Source organism: Lontra canadensis, unplaced genomic scaffold (assembly GCF_010015895.1).
Source record: "Lontra canadensis isolate GAN:19392208 unplaced genomic scaffold, GSC_riverotter_1.0 scaffold3, whole genome shotgun sequence".
Lineage (NCBI taxonomy): Eukaryota > Metazoa > Chordata > Mammalia > Carnivora > Mustelidae > Lontra > Lontra canadensis.
In genome coordinates, this window is record NW_022630997.1 from 52,663,808 (window position 1) to 52,690,722 (window position 26,915).

The 26,915-nt window shown below is 32.6% G+C and overlaps 1 protein-coding gene across 1 annotated transcript in view; it reads right to left on the bottom strand.

Annotated features, from left to right (window-relative positions):
- Positions 1 to 26,915, bottom strand: part of CABCOCO1 (ciliary associated calcium binding coiled-coil 1) — a 122,616-nt gene that overhangs the window by 83,497 nt on the left and 12,204 nt on the right. Inside the window, exons 2-5 of the mRNA XM_032842332.1 lie at positions 25,175 to 25,278; positions 20,065 to 20,234; positions 7,496 to 7,640; positions 3,146 to 3,218 (exon numbers count right to left, since the gene is read on the bottom strand). Of these exons, the coding sequence (XP_032698223.1) occupies positions 3,146 to 3,218; positions 7,496 to 7,640; positions 20,065 to 20,234; positions 25,175 to 25,278 (492 nt within the window). The remainder of the gene's footprint in view (positions 1 to 3,145; positions 3,219 to 7,495; positions 7,641 to 20,064; positions 20,235 to 25,174; positions 25,279 to 26,915) is intronic.

Genomic DNA, 26,915 nt, shown 5'->3' on the forward strand with positions numbered 1-26,915 from the left:
AGGTTTTGATCATCACCATTGTTAATATCTGATAGTGTTCTTTGTGTGCAATTTTAAATGTTTCATGTAGTTTTTAGGTAACAAAAGCAGAGAACATAAGTTTCCAGGTTTCTTGCTGGGTGGGGCCTTAGGCTAAAGAAAATACATATCCCCAAAGGGGATTCTGATTCCCTTAGAATTCTTGTGTCAGAGTATCTGGGTTAATTGCATTGTCAAAACTAGACTTGGAGAGCTCCTGGCTTATGGGACTAAAATGGAGTCCTCATCTTTTTATTTATTTAGTTAGTTTCCATCCTTTTGTTTGTTTATTTATATTTAAATTTTAGTGAACAAACAGTGCAAATTGGTTTCAGGAGTAGAAATCAGTGACTCATCTCTTTAAATAGTGAGTAAATCTCATATACTATATCCTCTCAGGAGGCCACAACTATGGGAATTTGCTACTTCCATTCTGTCATTATCCTAGCTCAATCAGATTGTTTACTGCCTTTCAACATATATGATCTGTGAACCACCAAATGAACTACAAAACATGCCACTAATAGAACTGTATCTATTAGAAATGTTTCTAGACTATGAAGCATCTCAAGTCAAGGATTATGATTTTACTGAAAATATGTTTCAATGATCTAAGCATAACATGAAATTTCTTGGAAAAGGTGAGTAGACACAGCCAGAAATGATCACTAAATTCCAAAACAAAAAGATGATTTTTTTAAACTAAAACCCAAGAAAAGTATGAATATAGTTTACTCATGTTCTTTTCATGATGGAAATTAATATTTAGTAATTATTTTTAGAGGGGATTTATATGTTTTATTATAACCATCTATCAATAATTAAGAAAGAAACTAAATTTTGCTAGTGTTCTTTAATTTGAACACTAGCCTGAGAGTTAAACTTGAAATATTTATGCAATTGTTGTGTGGACCTTATTTAGTCCCAGAGCACTGAAGTCAGCATGAATAATCACATTAGCAGGGCAGACCTCTGCCTCCTCTATGAAAGGTTGTTAATTAAAAAACATATTTGTACCAAGGGTTATCAGACACTTCTACAATGCCATTAAATATTATAGTATAATATCTGCTTTGGTTAATCCTTTAAAGTACCATGAGTGGTCTAATACTTGAAGACCCAATATCCATTCACTAAAGATTTTTTTTTATAGTTCTGGTCAGCTTGGAGAAAATACAAAAGACAAAGGAAAATAAAGGAACCAATCCTAGTCTACTTTCTCCATTTTATCTTTCCCTAAGCATAAATGTCACCTAAATATATCCTTACAACAAAGAAGAAAGGCATGATTGTGTAACTAACAAAGGGAAAAGGGAGTTCTTTATAAAATTTTTTCTTGATGATTTTAAATATCTGCTTATGCTGCTGTTAAAACCATTATCATTTTCCCAAAGTTTTGCTGAATAGATGAGATAGGGTTTTATTCCAAACTGATCGTTACTGCAACTCTGCTGCACTAATGATGTAATTCTACAATGGAAATGTTTTCAGTAAAACTCTGTCAAGTGACACATAATTTAAGATACAGTATGAGGAGGGGTGCCTGGATGGCTCAGTGGGTTAAAGCCTCTGCCTTGGCTCAGGTCATGATCCCAAGACCCTGGGATCAAGCCCGGCATTGGGCTCTCTGCTCAGCGGGGAGCCTGCTTCCCTTCCTCTCTCTGCCTGCCTCTCTGTCTACTTGTAATCTCTGTCAAATAAATAAATAAAATCTTAAAAAAAAAAGATATAGTGTGAGAACACAAAGAAGAATTTTTTTAAAAAATTTTATTTATTTACTTATTTGACAGAGAGATCACAAGTAGGCAGAGAAGCAGGCAGAGGGAGGGGAGAAGCAGGCTCCCCGCTGAGCAGAGAGCCAGATGCCGGGCTCGATCCCAGAACCCTGAGATCATGACCTGAGCCGAAGGCCGAGGCTTAACCCACTGAGCCACCCAGTTGCCCCACAAAGAAGAAATTTTAAGGAAAGTCAAAGGCAAGAAGGGCTCCTTGTTTTCCTTCAATTCACTTAAAAGGCCAGCATTAGAAAAAGTACCCACATGGAGGATGATTAACAGTGACTTAGGTGTTTATGAAATAAGCACTTTATAAACTTCAGAAAAACAACACTCTGGCAGACAAAAAAGTTCGCACATTCCACCTGGCGCTTAATATCCAGAAAATTAAAAAGATCATGTAAATATACCATATTCACTCTTTATTTGTGACCAGGGCCTCTCCTATGTCTGGTACTTCTGGGCAACATTACCTTCTCCAGTAGTTGACAACAAAAAGAGCACTTTTTATGGCATCTTTAGCCTCCTTAAGATGTTTTTTTACCCAGGATTTATTTATAGCGATTATGAGTTTGTAATTAATATGTAAAGCTGTTCCAAGGTATCTTTAGGTAGATAATTTTTTATAGACATGCCATTGTATTCAATGTCACTGAATCACTTACATAGTATCAACTGAGGGGCCACTAATGGTGCATTATATTTGACGCTTTGGTAGAAAAACAGTGCCTCATCCTTGCCTTCAAGGAAATTACAGTTGAATTGTGTTGACTATTTTAATCCACAAAAAATAATTTTAAAAAGTGTGTAGCATAGTGCATCATTATGTGCTTATTGGTGTAGTAAGAGTACCCAGTATTCAGCAGAAAAAGATAAACTAGAATAAAATAATAGAATGTGATTAAAGACATTGTCTATACCCTTCCTTTGAGATGTGATGCAATTAAGGAAGATTTGCTTCACTGAGGAAGTGGGATTTGAATTAGACCTCAAAAAAATGAGTAGACTGAAAAAAATGTGAAATTAGAAGAGATTATCAATTAATTTATCTCACGTCCTTAAATTTTCTTTGTATGAAGACATACATAACCTATTCAATTTTGCTTTGTCAAATAACCCATAAATACGTAAAGTATATGTGATTAACAATGCTTTTAATGCCCAAAGACATCTTATTTTCTTAATCCAAAGCTCACTTTATGTAATTATTCTTTTTGCAAACTACTAGTTGGTTATATTAACACTTGAGTAATCTTGACAAGAAGTTGCTTTAAGCAGTTAAAGATCCAGATGCTGATCAGCATGCATTAAGTGATTCAGCTTAATTGGTTCCATCTAGATAAATTACTTACCTCAGTTCCTATCACAATTTCTTCCCTGGTAGAGTAGAATAGAAACTCATATAGCTTGTAGTGTTGAAATAAGCTGAAATACAAAATAAATGTGCAACTCTGATAAGCTTATATTGGGAAAGAAAACAAATATGTAAGAGTATTTATTAAAGGAAAGTTGTTCATAATGATCAAACGAAAGACATTAAACACTAATATGGAGTTAGCTACATCTTTTATTCCAAATGAATTGTCCAGAAATGGTGAGAAACTAATGATTTACTCTTTTGAGACATTGACAGTATAACACAGTACATAATATAAGATCAGTAAATTAATCTGTGATGTGTGGAGAGGTTTGGGATAAGGGAGCAACTAGACTACATTTTGACTTTACTTGGTTGACAATCAAATAATGCACTGCCCCTAAATAACATTAAATTTCACATTATTTTTCATGTTTTGCTTCAAACCAGAGTCAATTTCCTCTGGAATGAATGGCATTGAATTCTATAATCTACTTCCATATCAATTACTTCTCATGTTCTCAAACTGTTTCAAGATTAATCTCTGATAACACCTGAAAATGATGCAATGTGAACTGAAATCTATTTAGAAGGTATCTGGTTTTCTTGTAGAATATTTGATCACAGGTCAAATAGAGGAATTAATTTAAGAAAGATAATTCTTCAGTTTCTACCCAAATATTAGGTGGTCAGTGTATAAGAATTGTGAAGAGCTAAAAGATAGGAGTCTTAAAACAAGTTTTTCTAGTAAGTTTAAAGATTTCAGTGAAGTATTATTGAGAGTTAAAAATTTACTGAAGGGCTGATTTCTAATATCCTGTTTGTGGTAATATTTGGATTTTTCAAATTCTCTTCCTGCTGGTTGGGAAAATTAATAGACTCATAATACAGCAAAATGCCCAAGAACAAAAAAATTGTCTTAGTGGTTTCTCTTTCACTCTGGTGCCTTTTGCTATTTAAGAAAATTGATTTTAATATAACTGAGAAATTAACATTTGCAAAATGTAGCTACAGAGCATGTATAATAATGGCTTCTCCTGAACGCTGTAATGGATCAAAGTTTCAATTCATTTGAAATCAATGAAGAAATCCTCAGGCAGCTGGGTCTCTCTGAGTTTTATCAGCAGTTGATTTCACTACTAACACAATCCATTAAAAAGTGATGTGTATGCAGACTTCAGTCATGGGTTTTTAAATTTTTTTGGAAAAAAAAACCCTCGTATATTCAAATTAGTCTTCAACACTCAGAAAACTAACTTAGCTTTTGACATTAGCTTGATTTGTTGGCTAGAAAATACATCAAGATTAGTGAAGTTTGATGATTCAATGAAGCAAAATAAATTCAAATTCTCCTTCCCTTACATTGCTTACCTAGAGAGAGCTTTAAGGTTAAAAATATTAGGCTGGCAATAACTGATTTTGAGTAGAAAAATTGAAGCCTGTAGAGTATTTGGAAATAACTTGACTTCCTTTCAGTGAATTAGTATAAAATTTTCCTTCCATCTCATGTTACACAAATAAGTTAATTCATAAATCTTCCTTCCTACAATGTTATAATCTTTCAGCCTTATTCTCCTCATTGCATATAGGAATTAGATTGTCTCATGCCAAAAGGAAAATTTACTTCTTGCAATGAAAATAAAATTCATGACTTGGATGCAGTGGTCAAAGATACAAGTTGGGGCAAGGCCAGGACTAGTGTAAGAGAGATGGGGGAAGTAGGACACCTATGGAGGAGGCACTTTTCAGGGCTAGGATAAGTTGCCTCCATTGCCTCACTCTGGTCCCCATATTGGTTGAGGTTCTCTAACTTTATCAAGGAACTATTCAACGACTTCCTATGGGAACAAAGTGACACCTCTGCTATGGAAATACATTTCCTCTCTCTTCCTTTAGAAGGAAGACTTCCAGCTGACTCAAACCCCTAGACTGTTTTGTTAAACATCTTGTCTTAGTTCTAAATCAAAGGAAGAAATAATGGGTCAAGACATCTGGGCTCCGCGCCAGGAAGTAGGATACCCTGTTGTGCACAGAGGGGCAGTGTTGATTTTCTTATATTGAGAAATGCCTGTGCACATTACCTTTACCTAATTCCCAATGAATGGGTAGAATACACAATGACAGAAGTGTACTTGGACCACATATATCTAAATGATGTCTTATATTGACAAGCTGCAGTAGCATTTATATTTGTATATATTACATAAAACATATCAATGTATATATTACATGAGTTGATTGGTCAGACCTACAATAACATTAGACAGGAATTTTGGTATTAGTTTTTTTCAAATCACAGACACATGATGGAATATGTAATTTAGATTCTATTAACAGTATCAAATAAAATTTCAATTTTATTGCCAGTTAAGTTTCATGTTCTATAGGTCATGTTCTAAAAACTACTCTAAGTTGATGAGAGTTTCACTGGTTGAGTAAATTTAATATCAGATTAAATTGAAACATGCTTATACTTTCAATAATTGAGTTAGCTTCATATTTACAAAATTTCTTTGTAGTCATTAAAATGAAAAATATTATATGGTTTAACTGCCATTAAATTTATATTTGTGGACCTATGAGTCATTCTAAATAGGAATTGTAGAAAATGAAATTTGTCTTTACACAACTTCAGTATCGATTCTAGATATACTAACTGATATTTTATTTTTTTGTAACAGATGCACTTAAAATGTACAATTTCTTTAAATCACAATACGGAGATTTAATGGCATCAAAAATAGTTCTGATTTACTTTACATGACTATCTCTCAAATACTACTTTTTGTTGTTGCTTTTAGAAATGAGGCTAGAAATTTTTGGTAAGTAAAGTTATCCTGGTAAGCATTTAATGGTGACTAATACTGACATCCTTTCCTAACTTAACCATTTTCTGAAATGAAATGTCAAGAATTCACTGATAAGTGTTTGTCCAGAGAGACAAGACGAAAGAGAAAAGAGGTGTCATCTTTCACCATCTAGAAGGTATCATTAGGACATCTGCATGGGTTTAGCTGTTATGGTTAACTATCAGTCCCAGTGCCCATTATAAACCTCTGAGATTTAGAGCTCAGATGTAATAATGTATTCTTCAAAGAGAGACCTGGTGGTCTCAAATAGATAAAGAAGAGAAAGAAGGATGCTATATAAATGTGCAGATTAATTCCCCTCAGCCACTGATTCTGTTGGGCAGAAAGACCTCAGAGAACAGATTCTCCAGTTCTGAATTTCCACTCCCTTCCTTCCTCCCACACAAGGATGTTGCTTTACTCTAATTGATATAAAGAGTACTGTAGCTTTTAGTGACAGACATACATTAGGAGGTATATGTTTTATGCTAAGAAATTAGGTTATATCAGGTGTTATTATATAAAAAACACATTATATCAATACTATTATTAATTCTTGCCAGAAACCAGTATATAAGCATTATCAAATTAAACATATTATTATTTAAAAAGCTTCCAGACAACAGCCAGGATCTTTGCCAAGCCAATGATGAGCATGTCTAGGACATCATGCAGCATGCTTTATTTTGGAATTTTTAAAATTTAAAATTGGAAAACACTGCAGTATACAGTAATGGAGGAAAAGAGATATTCTGTACAAGCTTTTAGTTAGGCAAAAGAAAGATTTTACCAACTCTTATTTAAATATTTGTAAACTCTAAAAATGTCCCTTGGGAGAGGTGCATGATTGTAATGCAGACCTTGTGACAGATTATATAAAAGGATTTCTTAGTTCACCAATGAAGAATCACTGTAATAAGAACACTTTCCCTCCATTCACTGTCATTTTCTAAGCATAAAGAAAAACTTGATGAATTTAATTGGTCAATACTACAAAATATTTCAGGGCACATAATAAACCTAAGGAAACTTGCACATAAATCTCTTTAATTTCTAATACAAAACATCTAAAATAAATGTTTAAATGGAAATGAATGTTATTCTAAAATGTGAAATTTTGATGCCAAGGCCAACTACTAAAATATAGTCTATTGTAATTAAGTCTGATTAATCTAAAAGAATAATTTTGTTAATAAAGTGATATTAATTAGAAATTCAGAGAAAAAAAGAAATTCCTGGATAATCTATTATAATTTAAGATGAAATTATACTTATCAAATACGAACCTTTTTTTAAGAATGGGAGGCTAGCCAAAATCTCAATGTCCTGAACTTTACTTGTTGGATGAAAGATTTTAATATTATGTCATTATTGGCTGGGTTAATTACAGCATAAATTCTGTAAATATCTAAAAACTGAATTCATTTTTATTTAATAGACATTTTGTAAAAGATAATGAAATGAAAAAATACATGCTACTGAAAGAAAATCCATACCTGATTTTTAAGTAATCGATGACAGCATTGGCTTGTTTTGTATTAAAGACATTCCATTCCTCATTTTTCTGTGAAGGTGATGGTCCTGTTTCAGCCATAACTTCTCCAAGCCATTTTATGCTGTCTTCCAAAGACATATGCAGTGCTAAAATAAGATCCAGGGAAGTCTTAAGCATTATTTTGATAGATGTTTTGGGAAAAAAATAATCCAAGATGTCCTTAGCGTGCAAATATTTACTTTTTCAATATTTGTGTGGACAATGGTAATAGCAATGTTTTTTTAATGATAGGTTAATAATTACATTTTGTGTAAAAGAATAGCAGCTGATACACCCAACAATATAATGCAACACAATTGTCTGAAGACTTTGTTTCCATTTTAAGATGCAAAGATAAGTTAAAATCTACCCAAAAATTACTTTAAAATAGAAAATATGCTTTTTAATGATCTTAGAATAAGAGTATATATGGAAATGAAACAAAAGTTGTTTGGATTAGCTGGTGAGGAAGACCTACATAGTAGGTTCGGTTACTGTAGACAGGAGAGCTCATCAGAACTGAAAATGTAAATGAACAGAGTCAACCAACACTTGGCTTTGACTGATTGTTAACATGTGGGAATTTGGGACTGAAGATTTTCAATAGATGCCAGAAATATGTATTTTTATGTAAAACATCAAGATATTTTTTTCTTTTCCAAGCTACAGACTTATAACTTATGTAAGCTGTTTCTCAAATGTATGCCTGGTGGTAGTAGTGAGAGCCAGATGACAGAGCCGAGTGACGCTGACACCACTTTGCCACCATTACCAAAAATAAACAAGTCAGTGATTGTGGTCTCTTCTCTTGCAATTAAAAACAAACAAAAAAGCAAAAGTATCTTGTATGGCATGTGTCCAGTTGAAAAAAAAGTAGATAAATGTCAAAAACTTTAGACTTAACATTTATAGTGTCTATGATACAAATAGGAACTTCCATCTTCTTTTCCTGTTTAGTTATGCTCATTTTTACTTGTGGCAGGCAAAATACTATTACATCACACACACACACACACACTGACAAGTGACGAGTGTAGACGTAAAACTGAAGAGTCTGGAGGTGGAGAACTGAAAGTCTCTAGCAAAGGTGAGTTTGGACCAGCTTCCTGGGGGAGGTGTCAACTGGGGGTTTGGAGGAAGGCTCCAGGGAACACTGAGCTGTTCCATGTAAGCTCCTCCCTCCAGGTCAGTCCCAACCAAACTTCTATGTCTCTCAGGAAACCACTGCGGTTAGCACTTCTCACTAACCAAGTGAATTTTTCAGGGCAGCAAGAGGGGGTAATGCACAGGATTTATGAGAACATAAGCTGATTGTTGGACATAGCCACTTCCGGTTACACAGCTATCCTTTCACGTTGGGATGTGTTATGACCCCAGATTACTGATAAAATGATAGTAAAGCAATTAAAAATTTTAGGAAACACTATAATCACAACTTGCAATTTGTTTCATCTAGATTCCTATTTGTAGGAATTAGAATGAAACAAACTACGTTAACAATTAAAAACTGGTTTAATGAATGGCAATTTGTCCCTCTCTCATAGCATCCCTCCAGATCATCCTTTATATATGTCAAATACACAAATTATTGCTGGATAACTGAGCTTTCCTATATCATTCTAAGGGGAGCTCAATTATTATTGTATACTTTTTTCCCTATGATCAGCTTCTTTTGAAACTTTCTTGGGATAACTTCAGAAATGAAATATCTACTGGATAAAAGCAATTAAAAATGAATGGATTAAAAATCCAAATCATTTTATTACTAAGATGGTATTAAATAGAGATGCAGAGAAAAAAGAAATTCTTAGATAATTGATTATAATTCCAGATGTAATTATACTTATCAAGCACAAAAATACACTTATATGACTATTTCCTTAAGTTGAAATATAATTGACACTTTAAAACTGTTTTTCTATGTCTAATGTCTTTCTATATATAATGGCTTTAAAAATTAAGAAAGTTATCATTTCACTTATCTAACTGAAATATTTGCTCTTTTAAAAACCACATTTAGTGAAGTGATTAAAATGTGAAAGATTAAACCTTTTAAATAGTAAGTTCTGTTAGAAATAAAATTTATCTTCAAATATTTACAGTAATGAAAGAGCATGCTAGTCATAATTCATTGGAAGACTTAAGATGGTACCTTATAACTGCTAACTACCCCTAACTTACTAGCTAGGTGAGCTGAGTTTCATTTTCTGTATCTATAAATGTAGAATAAGACCAATTTTCAAAATTATAGTGCTATAGTGAGGATAAAATAAGACATGCATGCCAAATACTTGGGAAACTGAAATGCTATGTACACTAGTATATTACGTATGTATAGTGTTTTCTAGAATTAGCATAAAGTTGGCAACATTTGATATAGTAGTAGGAAGGGTGAGTTTCTCACTCACAGCGGCTGATGCTTGTGACTTCAAAGAGTTATTTAATCTTTCTAAATCTCATTTACTTTTTTTAAAATTTTTTAAATGGAGAGAATAATAGAACTATTTCAAGGTTGTGTGTGAATTAAATGAGACAGAATTTGGAAAGCAAATGCACGATAACTGGTGCAAGTTAATCCTACCCAAATGTTACCTATTATTATCATTCTTAATTAGGGGGAAACAATTCAATTTCATAGAACTAAAAAGTATCTTATGGTTATTTGCTAAGATTCGTGTTATATACAATGGAATAAATCTAAGCCTATGGACCTGGACAGAGGTCAAATAATCTAATACTCGACAGCTTTGTTCTCGGTCAGGCTCTAGAAAAACTAAATCCAAAAATGTATACTGGTTTTTTGTTAGTTAGTTTGTTTGTTTGAAGATTTATTTATATATTTATTTGAGAGAGATGGATTGAGAGAGAGAACAGGAGCAGGAGGGGCAGAGGAAAACAGAAAGAGAATCTTCAAGCAGACTTCATGCTGAGCACGGAGCCAGACTTGGGGCTTGATCTCAGGATAATGAGATCAGGACCTAAGTGGAAACCAAGAGTTGGATGCTCAAACGACTATGCCACACAGGCTCCCCAAAATGTGTATTAGTGAGAGAACTGTATATATCCCATATTGCATAATCTTTTAGCTTGATTCACTCTGATTCTATGTGGGTTGTCTGCAGTATGCTTTGTAGCACAAACTTGAGACAAGGAACAGATCAGAAACTGAATCAGTAGAAAATGCAGTTCCTCACTGGAGTTTTATTAATGGGCAACCATGCTACAACTAACAGCCCCAACTATGTTCTCTGTAGCTTTTTCTATTAAAATGTTGCTGGATGGGAATGTTCACTGTGGGCTCAGGACTCTACCACCTTTTAGTTTAAGTATAAACAGACTTTTCCTCTTTCTCTGGCATGCTTGGCTAAAATTATATTCTTTTCTCATGATGTTATAACCTTGTTAGGTTTAAAAGTTTGAGAGGATTTTATTTTTCCTTTCTAAAGGAAAAACTAGATCCCTGACTTTTTTTTCCTGCTTGAGTTTTATATGTGCATTTCACTCTCTCCTAGTTTATGAGTAAATGGATGGATCTTGCTCAAGTTTTTAAAATTCATTTTTGAACTGATATCAACAATATAAAATTTCACCTAAAAGAAATATTTTGAGTCAGTTTTAAGTTATGGAAAAAATTTAAAATGGAAATATCTTGTCAAATTTGGAATGTGAGATTCATGAAAATGTTTTACTTTTCTTTATTCTGTTTCTAGTTTGTGAACACTCAGTTTAAAGTTTGCAAACCATAGGACTGTTCACATCATATATTCTTTTTTACAATTTAATTTTTGCATAGGTGATACATTCACATGGTTCAAAAACCATATGTGAAATACATTGTAAAAAGGCTTCCTTAGCCTTTGTTGCACACATGCTCAGTTCCCACACACTTCGCTACAAAAAAATTTTCCCCAGTGTTGTTGAGATATAATTGACATATGTGACTGTGTAAGTTTGAGGCACACAGTATGATTTATCGTGAGATGGTGGCTGCCATGGCTTTAGCTAATATACATCTCATATAGATACAATAAAAAGAAAAGAAAGGAAAGAAGATAGAGGGGAAAATTTTTCCTTGTGATGAGAACTCTTAGGATTTACTCTCAATAACTTTCTTTTATACCACACAGTGGTGCTAACTGTAGTTATCATGTTCATTACATCCTTAGTACTTATTTTGTAACTGGAAGTCTGTAACTTGACCACCTTCCACCTCTGGTAAACACAAGTCTGATCTCCTTTTCTATAGCTTCGGTGTTTTGTTTCTTTGTTTTTTTTCATTTTAAATTCTACATGTATGATTATACGGTATTTGTCTTTCTTGGTATGACATTTCATTTTGCATAATGCCTTCAGGTTCCATCCATGTTGTCACAAATGGTAGGAATTTTTTAGTTTTTATGGATGAATATTATTCCATTATTATATATATACCACAACTTCTTTATTTACTCACTCATCAATAGACACTTAGGTTGTTCCCACATCTTGACTATCCTAAATAATGCCAAAATGAGGATGCAGATATCTTTTTGAGTTAGTGTTGTTGTTCCCTTTGGATATATTCCCAGAAGTGGGATTGCCAGATCATACAGTTGTTCTATTTTAAATTTTTTGAGGAAACCGCAGACTGTTTTCCATAGTGGTTGTACCAGTTTACAATCCCACCAACAATGCACAAGGCTACCTTTTTGTTCACATTCATGCCAGTATTTGTCATTTCTTATTTTCTGATGATGGCCATTCTAACAGTCATGGGGTGGTATTTCACTGTGGTTTGAATCTGCATTTCCATAATGACTACTGATATTTTCATAAACCTGTTAGCCTTCTGAATATCTTCTGAGGAGAAATATCTATTCAAGTCTTTTGCCTATTTTTAAGTTGGGTTATTTATTTTTGTTCTATTGAGTTGTAGGTGTTCTTTGTATATTTTAGATACCTATGGAAAGTTTTTATTATTTTTTTCTGTATTTTCTTAGTATTCTTTGTATGTATAACACATAAATTCTTCACATTTGTCTTTCATACACAAAAGCACACAATTCTACACCTTGTCTTTCTCAATAACAATATACAATTCCCCATATCATACCCAGAAAACATCCTCACTCTTTTATTTTTATAGCTGCATAGTATTCCATGTTAGGGATGAGTTAATCCCTACTGATAAGCTTTTAATTTCAGAGTAGTTTTAGCTTGAGAGAAAAGTTTCAGTAATATCACAGAGAGTTCCCATATACCCCAGTTTCCCATATTGCTAACATCACTATGGTACATTTGACACAACCAATGAACAAATATTGATACTTTATTATTGTCTGAGTTCATACTTTCTTTGGATTTCTTTATTTTTTAGTTTCTATTGAAGTCTTTTTTTTCTGTCTTAAGATCCCATCCAGGATACCAAATTACATTCAGTCATTATGTCTCCTTAGACCCTACGGTTTCTTGGACTTGCCCGGGTTTTGATAGCTTTGACAGTTTTGAGAGGTACGAGTTGGAAATATTGTAGTAAGTCCTTCAATTTGGGTTTGTCTACATTTTTCTCATGATTAGACAGGGGTTAAGGATTTGGGGAAGAAAAACCACTGTGCCATTCTTATCACATTATATCAAGGGCATATGATATTTGACATGGCTCTTCATTAACGATGTCAGCCTTAGTCATCTGGTTGAAACAGTATTTATTTGGCTTCTCTGCTGTAGAGTTCCAGTTTTTCCCCACTTCCCACACTGTCCTCTTTGGAAGGAAGTCACTGTATAGCTCATACTGAAAGGGTGAAGAATTGTGCTTTAACTTCTGGAAGGTGAATTATCTACATAAATTATTAGAAATTCTGTATTAGGAATTTGTATGTTACCCAGTTGATTATTTATACTAATCATTGATTTGTATCAGTATGGAGTTGTGGATGTTAATTTTATACTTTGGACTATAATTCAATACACTATGTTATTTTGTTCAAATTGTTCCAACTTGGAACACTGGAATCTTTTCAATTGTCTCCTCTATTCCATTGACATACCACCAGCATTTTGATTTTTTGAGCAATTACTCTTAGTCACTACAATATGCCCCGGGCTCATCTTCTATGTTCCCTGCTCCAGGTCTACAATCAGCCATTTCTCTAAGGAGCTCTGGTTTCTTTTATTGGAGAATTAAATTATAAAGCAAGACCTGGATCCTGGGTATGCTCATTAATACTGGATGTCATTGCTTCTAGGCCCTTTCCATGGACAGAGCTAAGAAGCATATATAACTTGACATACAACTATACATCTGTATCTACATTATGTTAAACATGAGTCATGCTAATGTCTCCAGGTGATATTTCTAAGTTTTTGCTTTTACAAACATTAGTGCAACTGATGACTTTACATACACGTGTGTAAGTGGATATATAGGATAAATTCCCAAATGTAGAATTGCTGGGTCAAAGGGGACAGTATATTTGTAAATTTGATAGATAGCTGCTAACCTAAACTTCATGGGGGGGATTTATATATATATTCCTTTAGTAATATAAGATAGTACCTATTTTCTCATAGCTTTGACAGCTCAAAATGATACCAAAATTTTACAGTTTTGTCAATCTGATATATGACAAATGACATTTCTGTGTAGTTTTAATTAGGATTTTCCTTATTATCTTTAGTATTAAATTTTTCATTTAAGAATCACTTGTTTTGGGGTACCTGGGTGGCTCAGTCTGTTAAGCATCAGACTCTTAGTTTCAGGTCAAGTTATGATCTCACAATCCAGCCCAGTGTCAGGCTCTGCACTCAGTGGGGAGTCTGCTTCTGATTCTTTCTCCATCTCCCTGTGCCTCTCCCCCCACTTACGGGTCTGTGTGTGTGTGTGTGTGTGTGTGTGTGCACGCGTGTGCGCTCTCTCCCTCTCTCTCAAATAAATCCAATCTTAAAAAAAAAATCTTGTATTTATTTAGTCATATCCTTGGCTTGTTCTTCTATTGCATTATTGGTCTTCTTCTTCTTGCTTCTGCATGCTCTTTTTATATTATAGAACTTAATAGTTTGCTGGTGTCTGCGATACAACAAGTTACTTATTCTTCTTTTAATTTTTCTTTTGGTATTTTTTTCTTTGTAGACTTTTACTTTTATATATCAACTTTAATTATCTTTGTCTTTATGTCTTTGGAATTTTGAGGCATATTTATAAAGGTTTTCCCCACCCAAGGTTGTAAAAAATTAATTCATATTTTCCTACAACACTTTTATAGTTCCAATTATTTTATATTTAAGTAAAAATGTGATCCACTTGAAATATATTTTGGTTTATGGACAGAAAGAGGGTTGGATTCAATTTTATATTTTTCTAGATGGACACAATATTATTTATTGAATAGTACATATTTTCATCATAGATTTGAGATGTCATTCTATCAAATACTGAATTCCAATGCTTGGGTCTATTTCTATACTTTCCATTGTGTTCTTTTGGTCTGTTTGGTCATTAACCACTATGTTCAAATATTTGAGATTTTATAACACTACTATTAATAATTCTACTGCTAATAACAAGATATGTTATGGTTTATTACAGTTTTTAAAGACAATTTGTATTTGCTTACTTTCCATATTTTTTTAAAAATCATCTTACCTAGTAAGTCATCCCAGGCAAAAACATCAACAACAAAAAACTGTTGGTATTTTTATTGAAATACTAATATTATATATTAATTTAGAGAGATTTAGCTTCTTTATGATGTGGAGTGTTTCCAAGAATGTTGTAAGGTTTTTCCAAATGTAGAAAACTTCCTTGTGACATTTAAAAGTTATGAAGTTTTTTCATATAAGACTTGTACATTTCTTTTTAAAGTTTATTCTTAAATAGTTTTTTGTTAGAGTGCATATATATTTTGCTTTCATTAAATCCCTTTCTTTTTCTACATATATATTTTTAAAATTATTATTAGATTCCTCAATTTTTACTTAATATTCTAGAAAAAGAATAAGAAATTTCAAGCATCCCATCTATGATATCACATTATATTTAGTAGTCCTGTCTCTTGAGGTTCCCCTAGAGTGAACATTTCTCAATCTTTTCCTATTTTTGATAACCTTGCCAGATTGGGAGGTACCAGTCAGATAGTTTGCACAATGTTCCTCAGTTTGGGTTTGTCTAACATTTTCCTCTTGGTTGACATGAGTTATGCCTTTTGATAGCTTTGCCTATTTTTAATAGGATTATTTGTTTTCTTCTTGTTTTGAGAGCTCTTTATATGTTACAGAGACAAGTCTTTTGTCAATATGTGATTTACAGATATTTTTCCCTATCTGTAGCTTGTCCATTCTTTTAACAGTGACTTTTCATAAAACAAAAGTATTATAATTTTATGAAGTCTAATTTATCATTTTTTTCCTATATGCATCATGTTCTGGGGGTCATGTCTAAGAAATTCTTGTAAAACCCTAGGTCATGAAGATTTTCTCCCAATTTTCTTCTAAAAAATTTATAGCTTTACATTCTAACTTTATGCCTATGATCCATTTAGAGCTAATTGTATCAAATAAAATGCTTAGGCTGAGCTATATATTTTTTCAATATAGACAGAAATCATTCCAACATTTGTTGAAAAGACTACTCTGTTCTGTTGAATTGCTTTTACATATTTATAAAAAAAATCAGATGACCACTTTTGCATCAGTGTATTTCTGAATTCTGTCTTCTGTTTCATTGAGCTATGTTTTTATCCCTTCACTAATTCAACATTGACTTTATTATTGTAACTTTACAGTAAGCCTTAAAATTGGGTGTATGCTTTTTTGGAGCTTTATCGTTATTTTTGAAGTTGCTTTAGCCATTCTAATTCCTTAGCCATTCCATATAAATTTAGAAATCAGCTTGGGTATGTATAGAGAAAAATCCTGCCAGAATTTAGATTGACATTGCATTAAATCTACAGATCAATTTGGGAAAAACTGACATCTTTAGCATGTGGAAACTTCTAATCCAACAACACAGTAAGTTTTTTGTTTATTTAGGTTTTCTTTCATTTCTTTTATCATCATTTTGTAGTTTTTTAGTATACAGATCTTGTACATTATTGTTAGATTTATGCTTATTTTTTATTTTTTGAGCTATTGTAAATAATGCTATTTATTAAAATTCTGGTATACAATGTATATTGCTAGCGCATTGAAATACAATTGACTTTTGTGTTTTATCTTATTCTTGCAATCTTATTAGTTCTAGGATTTTTTAAAATTCTGTTTAATTTTTTATATAGACAATCCTTTCATCTGAGAACAGGGACTTTTATTTTCTCCTTCTCCTCTATTTCTTTTTCTTTCTCTATTGCACTTACTGCTAAGACTTTCTTTCAGTTTTGTGTTGAATAGGAGTGGTGAGAGTAGACATTCTTGCCTTGACTCTGATCTTACAGGACAAGCATCTGGTCTTTCACCACTAAGTGTAACAACTGGTTTAGGTTTGTTGTGCATGTCTTCTATGACGTTGAAGAATATCGCTTCTTTTCTCAGTTTTCTAACTCTTTTCTAAAATTATGAATGGATGTCGTATTTAATCAAATGCTTTCTCTGCATATATTTATATGATCATGTGGCTTTTCTTCTTTAGAATATTTACACTGATGAGATTTTCAAATATTGAACCAGCATTGATTTCTGGGATAAACCCCAACTGGTCATGTGTACTATTCTTTTTATAGGTTGCTTGTTTCATTTTGATGTTTTGTTGAAAAATTTTTTGTTTATGTTCATGAAGGATGTTGGTCTGTAGATTCTCCTCCTCCTCCTTTTGCTATCGTTGCTGCTCTCTTCCTCCTCTCCCTCCCTCTCCTTTTTCTCCTCCTCCACCTTCTTCTTCTCTCTCTCTCTCTCTTTCACACTGTCTTTGTCAGGTTTTGCTATGAAGATAATTCTAGCCCCATAAAATAAATTAGGAAGAATTCTTTCTTCTACTATTTCTGGAAGAGATTATGTATAATTGGTGGCATTTCTTCATTAAATGTTTGATAGAATTTTCCAGTGAAAATATCTAGACCTGGAGATCTTTTCCTAAAGGTTAAATAAGTCAATCACTTAAATAGTCATGACTATATCATGTTATCTATTTCATCTTGCACAAGATTTGCTGGTTTGTGGTTTCGGAGGATTTGGTTCATTTCCTTTTTGTTTCCTAATTTATGTACATAAGTAGTTTTTCCCTAATATTCTGTTAATGTATACAGAATCTGTAGTGAAAGCCTCCTCTTTTTTATCCCTGATAATGACAATCTGTGCCTTGTATCTTTTTTCTTCCTTAGTCAAGTTTTGCTTCATGTTTATCAGTTTTATTGATATTTTCAAATATCCAGATTTTGGTTTCATTGATTTTGTCTATTGCGTTTTTTTTTTTTTCAATTTCATTGATTTCTGTTCTTTAGTATATCTTTCTTTACTGCTTGATTTCTGCTTATTTTTAAAATTGGCTTCCTAAGGCTTAAGTTTAGATTATTTTTAGATTTTTTCTAATATAAGTATTTAATGACATAAACTTCCCTCTTATCATTGACTCAGCTGTACCACATAAATTTTCATGAACTATTTTTACTTACAAATCTTTTCTAGTATCTGTTTAGATATAGGAGACCCACATACTACTTAGAATTGTATTGTTTAATATGTGTTTGAAGATTTTCCTGGTATATTTCTGCTATTAATTTCTTGTTCAATCCCTTTGTGATCAGACAACATATTTGATTTCAATTATTTTAAATTTAAGATTGTTCTATGACCCAGAATACGGTCCACCTTGATGAATATTCCGTGTGGATTTGAAAACAATGCCTATTCTGTTTTTGGGTGGACTGTTCTGTAAATGTCAAATAGACCCAATTGGTGGATGGTGTTTTTCTTTTGGTTTAGTCTCTCTATAGTCCAATCAGCCTCCTGAATTTATAAATTTATGCCTTTTGCCAACTTTGGAAAGTTTTCAGTCATTATTTCTTCAAATGTTTGTTTAGCACATACTCTTTCTGCTGTCTTTCTGAGACTCTAACAATATGTATATTAGAACTTTAATTTTCTCACAGGTCCCTGAGGTTTTGTTCATTTGTTTGCCAATTTTTTTTTCTCTGTATTGTTCAGATTAGATAATTGCTATCACTCTATGTTCAAGTTCACTGATTTTTTTGTCTCTTCTCCATTTTGCTATTATTTCTATCTAATGAGATTTTAATTTCGGTTATTGTATAATTTTGTTCCAAAATTTCCATTTATTTCTTCTTTATACCTTCCGCTTTTTTTTTTCATGATTCTTTTTAAAATTTATTTCAAGGATGTTCATGGTTGTTCATTTAAGCACTTTTGTAATACCAGTTTCAGTCTTTAACATATAATATCAATATCTATTTCATCTTATAGTTGGCATCTATTTATTATTATTTTCCATGCAAGTTGAGAGTTACATGGTTCCTTGTTTGCCAAGTAATTTTGGCAATGGTGTTGAAAGATTACTGTGTTTAGAGACATGTAGTACTCAAGGATTCTATAAATATTTATCCATTTCCTCATTAGGGAAAAAAACAACCAAAGTCTATCTGATCAGTTAATATCATACAAATTAGTTTCATTATCACGTTTAATTATTTTTTTCTTCTATTGGTACAATTATTTATCTTTTTGCTTTTTAAAGATTTTACCTATTTATTTGAGAGAGAGAGAGAAAGAAAGAGAGCACGAGCAGGCGAGAGGGACAAGCAGACTCCCCACTGAGCAGGCAGCCTGACAAGGGCCTGATCCTAGGAGACTGGGATCATGACTTGAGGTGAAGGCAGATGCTTAACCTACTGAGGTAGTGGTTATAATACCTCCCAGGCAGGAGTTGGTCTGAGGTTCAATAATGCATGTTAAAGATTAGAACCAAACTAATGCCTAGCACACAGAGTTGGCAATATATCAGTGATAGACTTCTTTCTTTTCTTTCTTCCAAAAAGCAATTGTATTTATTCTGAAAAAAAAAAAAAAAAATATATATATATATATATATCAACTGAAAAATGCTCTAAGGAAGAATTTCCAAATTTCCTATAGTAACTCATTCCAAAGTTATATAAGAAAAAATGTCACAAAATCTAAGTGTATGTGAGTAATGTCTATATAATGGGGTTTAGATATCAACTTAAGTACCTCCTCTCATTAGTCATTTATGAGATATCCCAGTAATACTTGTAGGTAAGATAAAATGAAAACAGTTCAAACAATGAAAAAAATACCTAAATAAATGTGAACTACATGACATTTTGGGGACATACAGCATTGATAAGATTTTAAAATGAAGTTAACATATCTTTGGCAAGTTAATTAAAAGAACTTTAGCCTATTAAATACTGTTAGAAATTTCACAACTTAAGGAGGGTTGAACTATATATCTTTGCTCTATCCAGAAAAAAACCCTATAATTTTCACTGAAGGAATTACAAGAAAATTAGAAACTTTTGCTTAAGAACATTAATTTAGATAGTGGACTAAATTTTCTTTAAAAAAAATAAAAAATAATGGACTTACTTCTAAGATTATGAAGTAACATATCTAGTAAAGTCATAAATTTTGAATATTGAAGAACAGAAAATTCCATTCCTCTAGCCCACAAAAATCCAGATACATAATAATCTAGTAGAATGGCTTCCTTTAGACAGGTGTGAAGGTTTTTGAAATTCAAAAACGTTTTCAATTTTCTGTAACAAAAAGAAAATCCAGACATTAAAACCAGATTAATGCACAGCTCCTTTTCTAAGTTTTGAAAATGCAAATAGTTTTCTTGAATGAAAATTCTATAATGCCCTAAATCTAAAAATATTCATAGTTGTATCAAAATTCTAAGTCCACAATGACATTCAAAAGGAAAACAGAGAGAGGGAAGAGGAAGAAGAGATAAAGAGAGCAAGAGTCAGCACTCTTGTTGTTCTTCTTCTTCCATTTGGTCTCTTGTAATTCTCCTTCTCACCTTCCTCCTCTTCTTCTTTCTTCTGTCTTCGAAGTACAGCAACTCATTTTGTCTATGCTATAATTTTCTATTAACCTTCAAATTTTTTTTTCCAAATCATTTCATTTTTTATACTTTTCTCAATACCGTCTTCTAGGTCCCTTAGTGTTTTCAGCAGTGTTAATTGCCCCTTGGGCTGTTTACAGAGCTCTCTCTTTTCTACTCTGCCTTTTTACATGCTTTATTACCTTTTATTTCTTGTTATCTCTTCCTTGGGTTTTTATATCTCTATTTTATACTCTTGTTGTGGTTGCTTCATAAGTTGTCTTTTTAAATTCATGATAAATGTTTGACTTTTTTTTTTTTTTTTTTTGCTGCTCATGGCTATATTCATTTGGTTGTATTTTCTTTCTTGCCAGTTTTTGTCTCCCTATTCTTTAATTACTTTTTTTTCTTAAAATTGTTTTGTATGCATATTCCTTGATTTTTTTACTCAGACTTGGCCATGTGACAAGCTATTTTCTGTACAGAGTAAGTTTGTGTCATTTATTCTAGTTTTTTACTCTTTTTTTCAATTAGTGGGGGAAAGGAAAAAAAAAAGTAGGATGGGTTCTCATTACCATCACATAAACAAACCATTTCTTGTAAACATGGGAATTATCTGTTCTAAGACTGTATATCCTTGTCCTGTTATTGCAAACAAGTGTTCTTGAAATAGCACTTCAGGGTTTTCTTCTCACCTAGGAGAATAATTACGTTTTTTAACTCACTCTAAGATCTTCAACTATGTATATCTTTCTCATTCTTTCTCTTCCATTTCTGCTTGAATTATAATGCTTCTGGCAGTCATCCTCTATTTTGTCGTTTGGATATACAGCATTCTCCTTGTTTGGATAAAGAAGTTATTGGTATTTCCTTGTTGCTTATATGTGATTTCTGAAGGACTGTGTGTGGGTGTGTGACAACTTTATACTGCCATTTTCAAAAAAGGAAGTCCTTATTATTCACAATATTGAAATAGGTTCTATAATCAGAATATATACAACAGGATGAAGCAAATTTGGGAAAAAATTAAGCTGATGTTGTATTTAACCACTAACATCCATCTCATCTACAGTGGTGTCAAGGTAGACCTCAACCACAAAAGTAAGTTCTGATTCCTCTAAACCAATTAAGATAATCTCCCCTCTTCCCATAATGCAATATAATGGTATTCAATATATGGCATTTTCTATAGTAACTACTGGTCTGTGGTGGGCACTCTCCTAAATTGTTCTAATTCCTAAGGATGAGGTTTATTTTATTCTGTGGAACAAAAATACAAGAGTAAATAAGTATGTTTGATTGCTACTGGTAGCCATCTTATAGTCATAAGAAAAATCAATTCTAAAATTATAAATTTCCTGATGATACTATGGAGGACTTGAGTCAATCAACTCTGGAGTCAAATATCTCTGCACATTTTATTCCCAACAGTTAGTCTTCCTTCTAACTGTACATTTTATCTGCCATCTCCATGCTGTTCCTTTAAAAAAAATAAATATTTGACTTAAATAGTTGATGTGCTCTTTGCTTTTAATTTTCATTTTTTCAGTGTCTGATTATATGTAAATGAAGCCAACTATTTGTCCAAGAGTATTTTAATGAAACTTCTTTGACCACCTCTATCTTTGCTCTTCCCCATCCCCCCTCCACCACCTTCCCTAGTACCATTTGAATCTTAACCGTCAACTTGAATTGCAGGGCTGAATATTTACCATTTCTATTCTCAGCTCACATATTTCACCCCAAAGGAGCTTATGCAGGGAAGCATCTGGAGCAAGATGCTGCTGCAATTTGAATGCAAAGATTCCATGCATTTTACTGGCAAATCTTTAAGTTTTTCGTCTGGGGATAAGGTAAGATGGGACATGGGAGAGGAGAGAAGGCTATAGCTGTGGCATTAGAGACTATGGGGAAAAAAAAAAGATGCTTAACTGGGATTTAGGAAGTTTTACTATAGTGACAGGTGATGTAATGATCTACTTCATCTCATCAAGAAGCCCAGGAAAGGTACTACATTATTCCTACATGCTCTTGAAATTGGAATGCATCTTATTTTTTTTTTTTAAATATGATGATATTCAGAAATAAGCCTTAAGGCAAGAGCTGAACAGCTCATGGAAGCCCGGTTATGGAAAGTTATTAAAAGATCTCTCAGGGGCACCTGGGTGGCTCAGTGGGTTAAAGCCTCTGCTCAGGTCATGATCCCAAGCATCCTGGGATGGAGCCCCGCATCGAGCCCCGCAACGAGCCCCGCATCGCATCCGGCTCTCTGCTCAGCGGGGAGCCTGCTTCCCTTCCTCTCTCTCTGCCTGCCTCTCTGCTTACTTGTGATCTCTGTCAAATAAATAAATAACATCTTTAAGAAAAAAAGAAAGAAAAAAGATCTCTCGGGGTTATTTCTGTGTTTAGTTATTTTTAATTTAGTCCTTAACATTTTTTCAAAAAGAATTTGGGTGTATCTGTAAAAAATCAGGGTTACATTAAAAGCAAGAATGTTTGATAATAGTTAGGAGATCATGAGAAATGTACTCAGAGGTTTAACTTTACTTGAAGTATAATCTAGAAATATATTTTAATGATACTATAATGTTTCATTTGGTTGGCTGCTTTCATGAAACAGTTTTTAATTTTAAAATGTAGGGAAATGTGATTTCCTATAATTTATTTAAATAGGTTTATAGCTTTGTAGACTGCATGATTTTGGCATACTTCTGTTACTTGGTGACAGGGTACCTAAATTATATTTCTGTCATTTTGAAAAGTATATAATCCCCATCTATAATAATGCTATTTTAAATGGGAAGTGAATGATTGATTGCAAATATTTCAGGATTACTAATATAAAAATCTTATAAAGAACCTCAAAAAATTACTCTGCAAAGAAATAGCTCCTGACATAACACTGTCATTTATCCAAAATTGATATCCAAAATCCGAGATTACTTCAGGTGAATTCTATTAATGAAACAGTCTAAAAGGTCAACCCATGTTGAACCTGGTTGTTTTTATACAGTTAACTTCTGTATCACCCTCTGTGTTATTTCCTTTATCCTAGACATCACCACTTAAAGATTAAAAATACTTTTAGAATTTAAATATTTGGCAACAAAGAGAGCCATTAAGTGGGAAAAAAAGATCGTCACACAAGGTATGGTACAACTTAAGATGTGGTAAGAATGAAACAAGTATAAAAAATTTGTTTGCATTATCTTTTATTTAATATTAATTGAATTTAATATAGCATCTTTGACATTTAATACAAATAAATCATAAACTCTAAGAAATATCTGTCATATTATTTTGCCTAGTATGAAATACCTATTTTTTGCACTTTAATGATCAATATTTGGAATTATCTAGAAATGGAAAATATTTAAAGCATAAATAATCAGTGATACTAATAAAAGAATTTTGCTAATCATTCTGATACTAAAATTCAGAATTTCCAATGGCCATTCATTTCTATAAAAATGTTAAAATTACCATGATATACTTGTTTAAAAATCTGTGAAATTTTTAATTGACTTAATACTTATAAAGATATAGATGGTAAGCAATATGGCCACATCACAGATACCAGGATTTCTAGCAAGATTTGCAGGCCCTGAAACTGAAGACCATCCCGGGAAAAGGCCTGTCAGTGTCATTTGCCTGCTCTTAATATGTCTTCCCTTCTCAGATTTCTCTTCCAGCCAGTACATCTGTCATATTTCCTTCTTAGTGGTAAATCACCTCTATTCCACAATATTTGAAAGATTTGCAAATGATAGCCACTGACAGAGTCATTTTCTGTTTGTCCATTATGGTCCACAATACCTTCCTAACATCCAGATGACTGATCTGCAGAAGAGACATTACAGTCCAGAACATCACATCATGTGTAAAGTGGGCTCTCTACACATTATAGTCAATCAGTCTTCATATTATTAGAGAAAGATAACTTCTAAGATGACTGATTACTCAAAACACATTTTAGGAACTTGTGTGTTAGATATATCTGACTAGAGTTCTACGTAAATGATTTGCTATAGAAATCAACGGTCTTGAGAATGAGATGTACATGTATTAGAATTATTCCCATACTTTCAGTTATATTCACATTTTTAGGAAAAAAACATGAAATTAGAGTATTTAGTATAGCTTCATATACAATAAAAATCACAGGTGGATGGCTAATACTCAGAATTTCCAAAGTATTAAAATATATTAATTCTTAATATTACAGAAAAAACAACTTATTCTTTTCATGATGAGATAGAAGACCTAAAGGTTACTGTGCATAATTGACAGTTTTACGAATGAAAGAGAAAAGAAGTAGAAGACAGCATATGTTAAAGTCTGCTTTTAACAATAAATCCCTATTCTCTGTTAACATTTGCATGTTGGTCTGAAATGCATTTCTCGCATAAAGACGACAGCTGAGCAGTGTAAAAAGTCAGTTGTTTGAGAATTTTGGTGTTCCAGACTCTGGAGATTATATATATTTGGAGATATATCTATATCTATATCTATATATCTATCTATATTTGCATGTATAATAACAATTCTTTAGAAAAAAAGTTTAAAATATATAATAGGATATTGTGATCATTTATAGATGCAGAATTAGAACTGTTTTATATTTGGTTGTTATATTGAAATGCTTACTGTTGAACTCCATCTATGTCCTCTGTCAGCATTTCAGTGATTTGAGCAGCTGAAAGAAAATCTGGAGACAGAATCATTTCATGTTCCTGGAATTCAGCATCTCTCTACCAAAACAAAAACAAAACAACAGGAATGAGTTATTTCAATAATATTATTAACCCAATAATATCAAAATGTGCTTAGTTTCTAGTTGCCATCAGAAATAAAAGTGAAACACAACAGTCTTCTAGATAATCATTTTTCTCTTCATTTTCAAGTAATAGTACCTCTCAAAAGTTGAATATCTAGTTAAACTCTCTTTTATGCATATTTAAAACTGGGTGATGGCTTTCAATTAACAAACCCATTTTTGGTATTTATTTTTTTCATCATGATAACATACTCTCTAATCCCACTTCCCCCTCCTCCCCTTCAGTAACCATCAGTTTATTCTCTGTAGCTAAGAGTCTGTCCTTTAGTTTGTGTCTTTTTTAACCTTTGTTCATTTGTTTTGTTTCCTAAATTACACATACAAGTGGAATCATATGGTATTTGTCTTTCTCTACTTTATTTCACTTAGCATTACATTCTCTAGCTCTATCCATGTTGTCATGAATGACAAGGATTAATCTTTTTATGGCTGAATAATGTGTATATATTATATATAGTTTATTATATATAATACCATACATAATAAATTATTATATATTATATTATATTAATTATTGTTAATAATTATAATTATTAATTATATATTCTGTTAAATAAATTATTATATATTATATAATATTATATTACATATCCCATATATTCTTATTATATATTATATAATATTATATATACAGGATTTAAGGATATTAAGGATTTTTGCATCTTTATTCATGAGAGATATTGGTCTGTAGTTCTCTTTTTTGTGGTGTCTTTATCTGGTTTGGGTATCAAGGTGATACTGTCTTCATAGAAAGACTTTGGGAGTTCTCCTTCCTCTTGTATTTTTTTGGTATAGTCTGAGAATAGGTATTAACATTTCTTTAAATGTTTGGTAGAATTTGCCTGTGCAGCCATCTGGTCCCAGTTTTTGTTTTTGGGGCATTTTTTGGTTACTGAGTAAATTTCATTGCTAGTAACTGGTTTGCTCAAATTTTCTCTCTCTCTCTCTCTCTCTCTCTCTTTTTATTGCTTTAGTTTTGGTAGATTACATGTCTCTAGGAAATCCAACAAGCAGACATCCACCCAGCAGTAACCAGTCTGCCACGTGTCTCACTGAAATATCCACTATGTCTCATTCAAGGACGCAATGTCTACCTGGCAGTGACCAGCATCTTACCCCTAGAAGCTGAAAACCCAGTGCAACTGGGGGTATAGCAGGACCACTTCTTAATTCTAAGAGTTTTGGTCCTCAACAGGATTGGCCACCAATCCTCAATGCAATACCAACATCATATCATTACAATGAGGAGATATCCACCCAGCAATGAGAAAAAAAGAAAGAAAGACTTAGAAGTCTGTGTTCTATACTAGGGAAAACATGTGGTGGATCAAACGTGCTGCTTATGGGAAGAACTTCCCAGAGAGTCACCAATAGGCTGATCATCCCCAAATGTGTCTTGGTTTCTCCCAGTGACAGTCTTAAATCACTGTGGGGGCTTGGAGGACTTGGATGATCAGTCTTATGTGTGTGTTCCCGGCAAGCCACAAATAAGTTATCATGCAGAAGATTTCCTCTATAGGGACTGCTACATAAGAAATAACTTCTGACCCT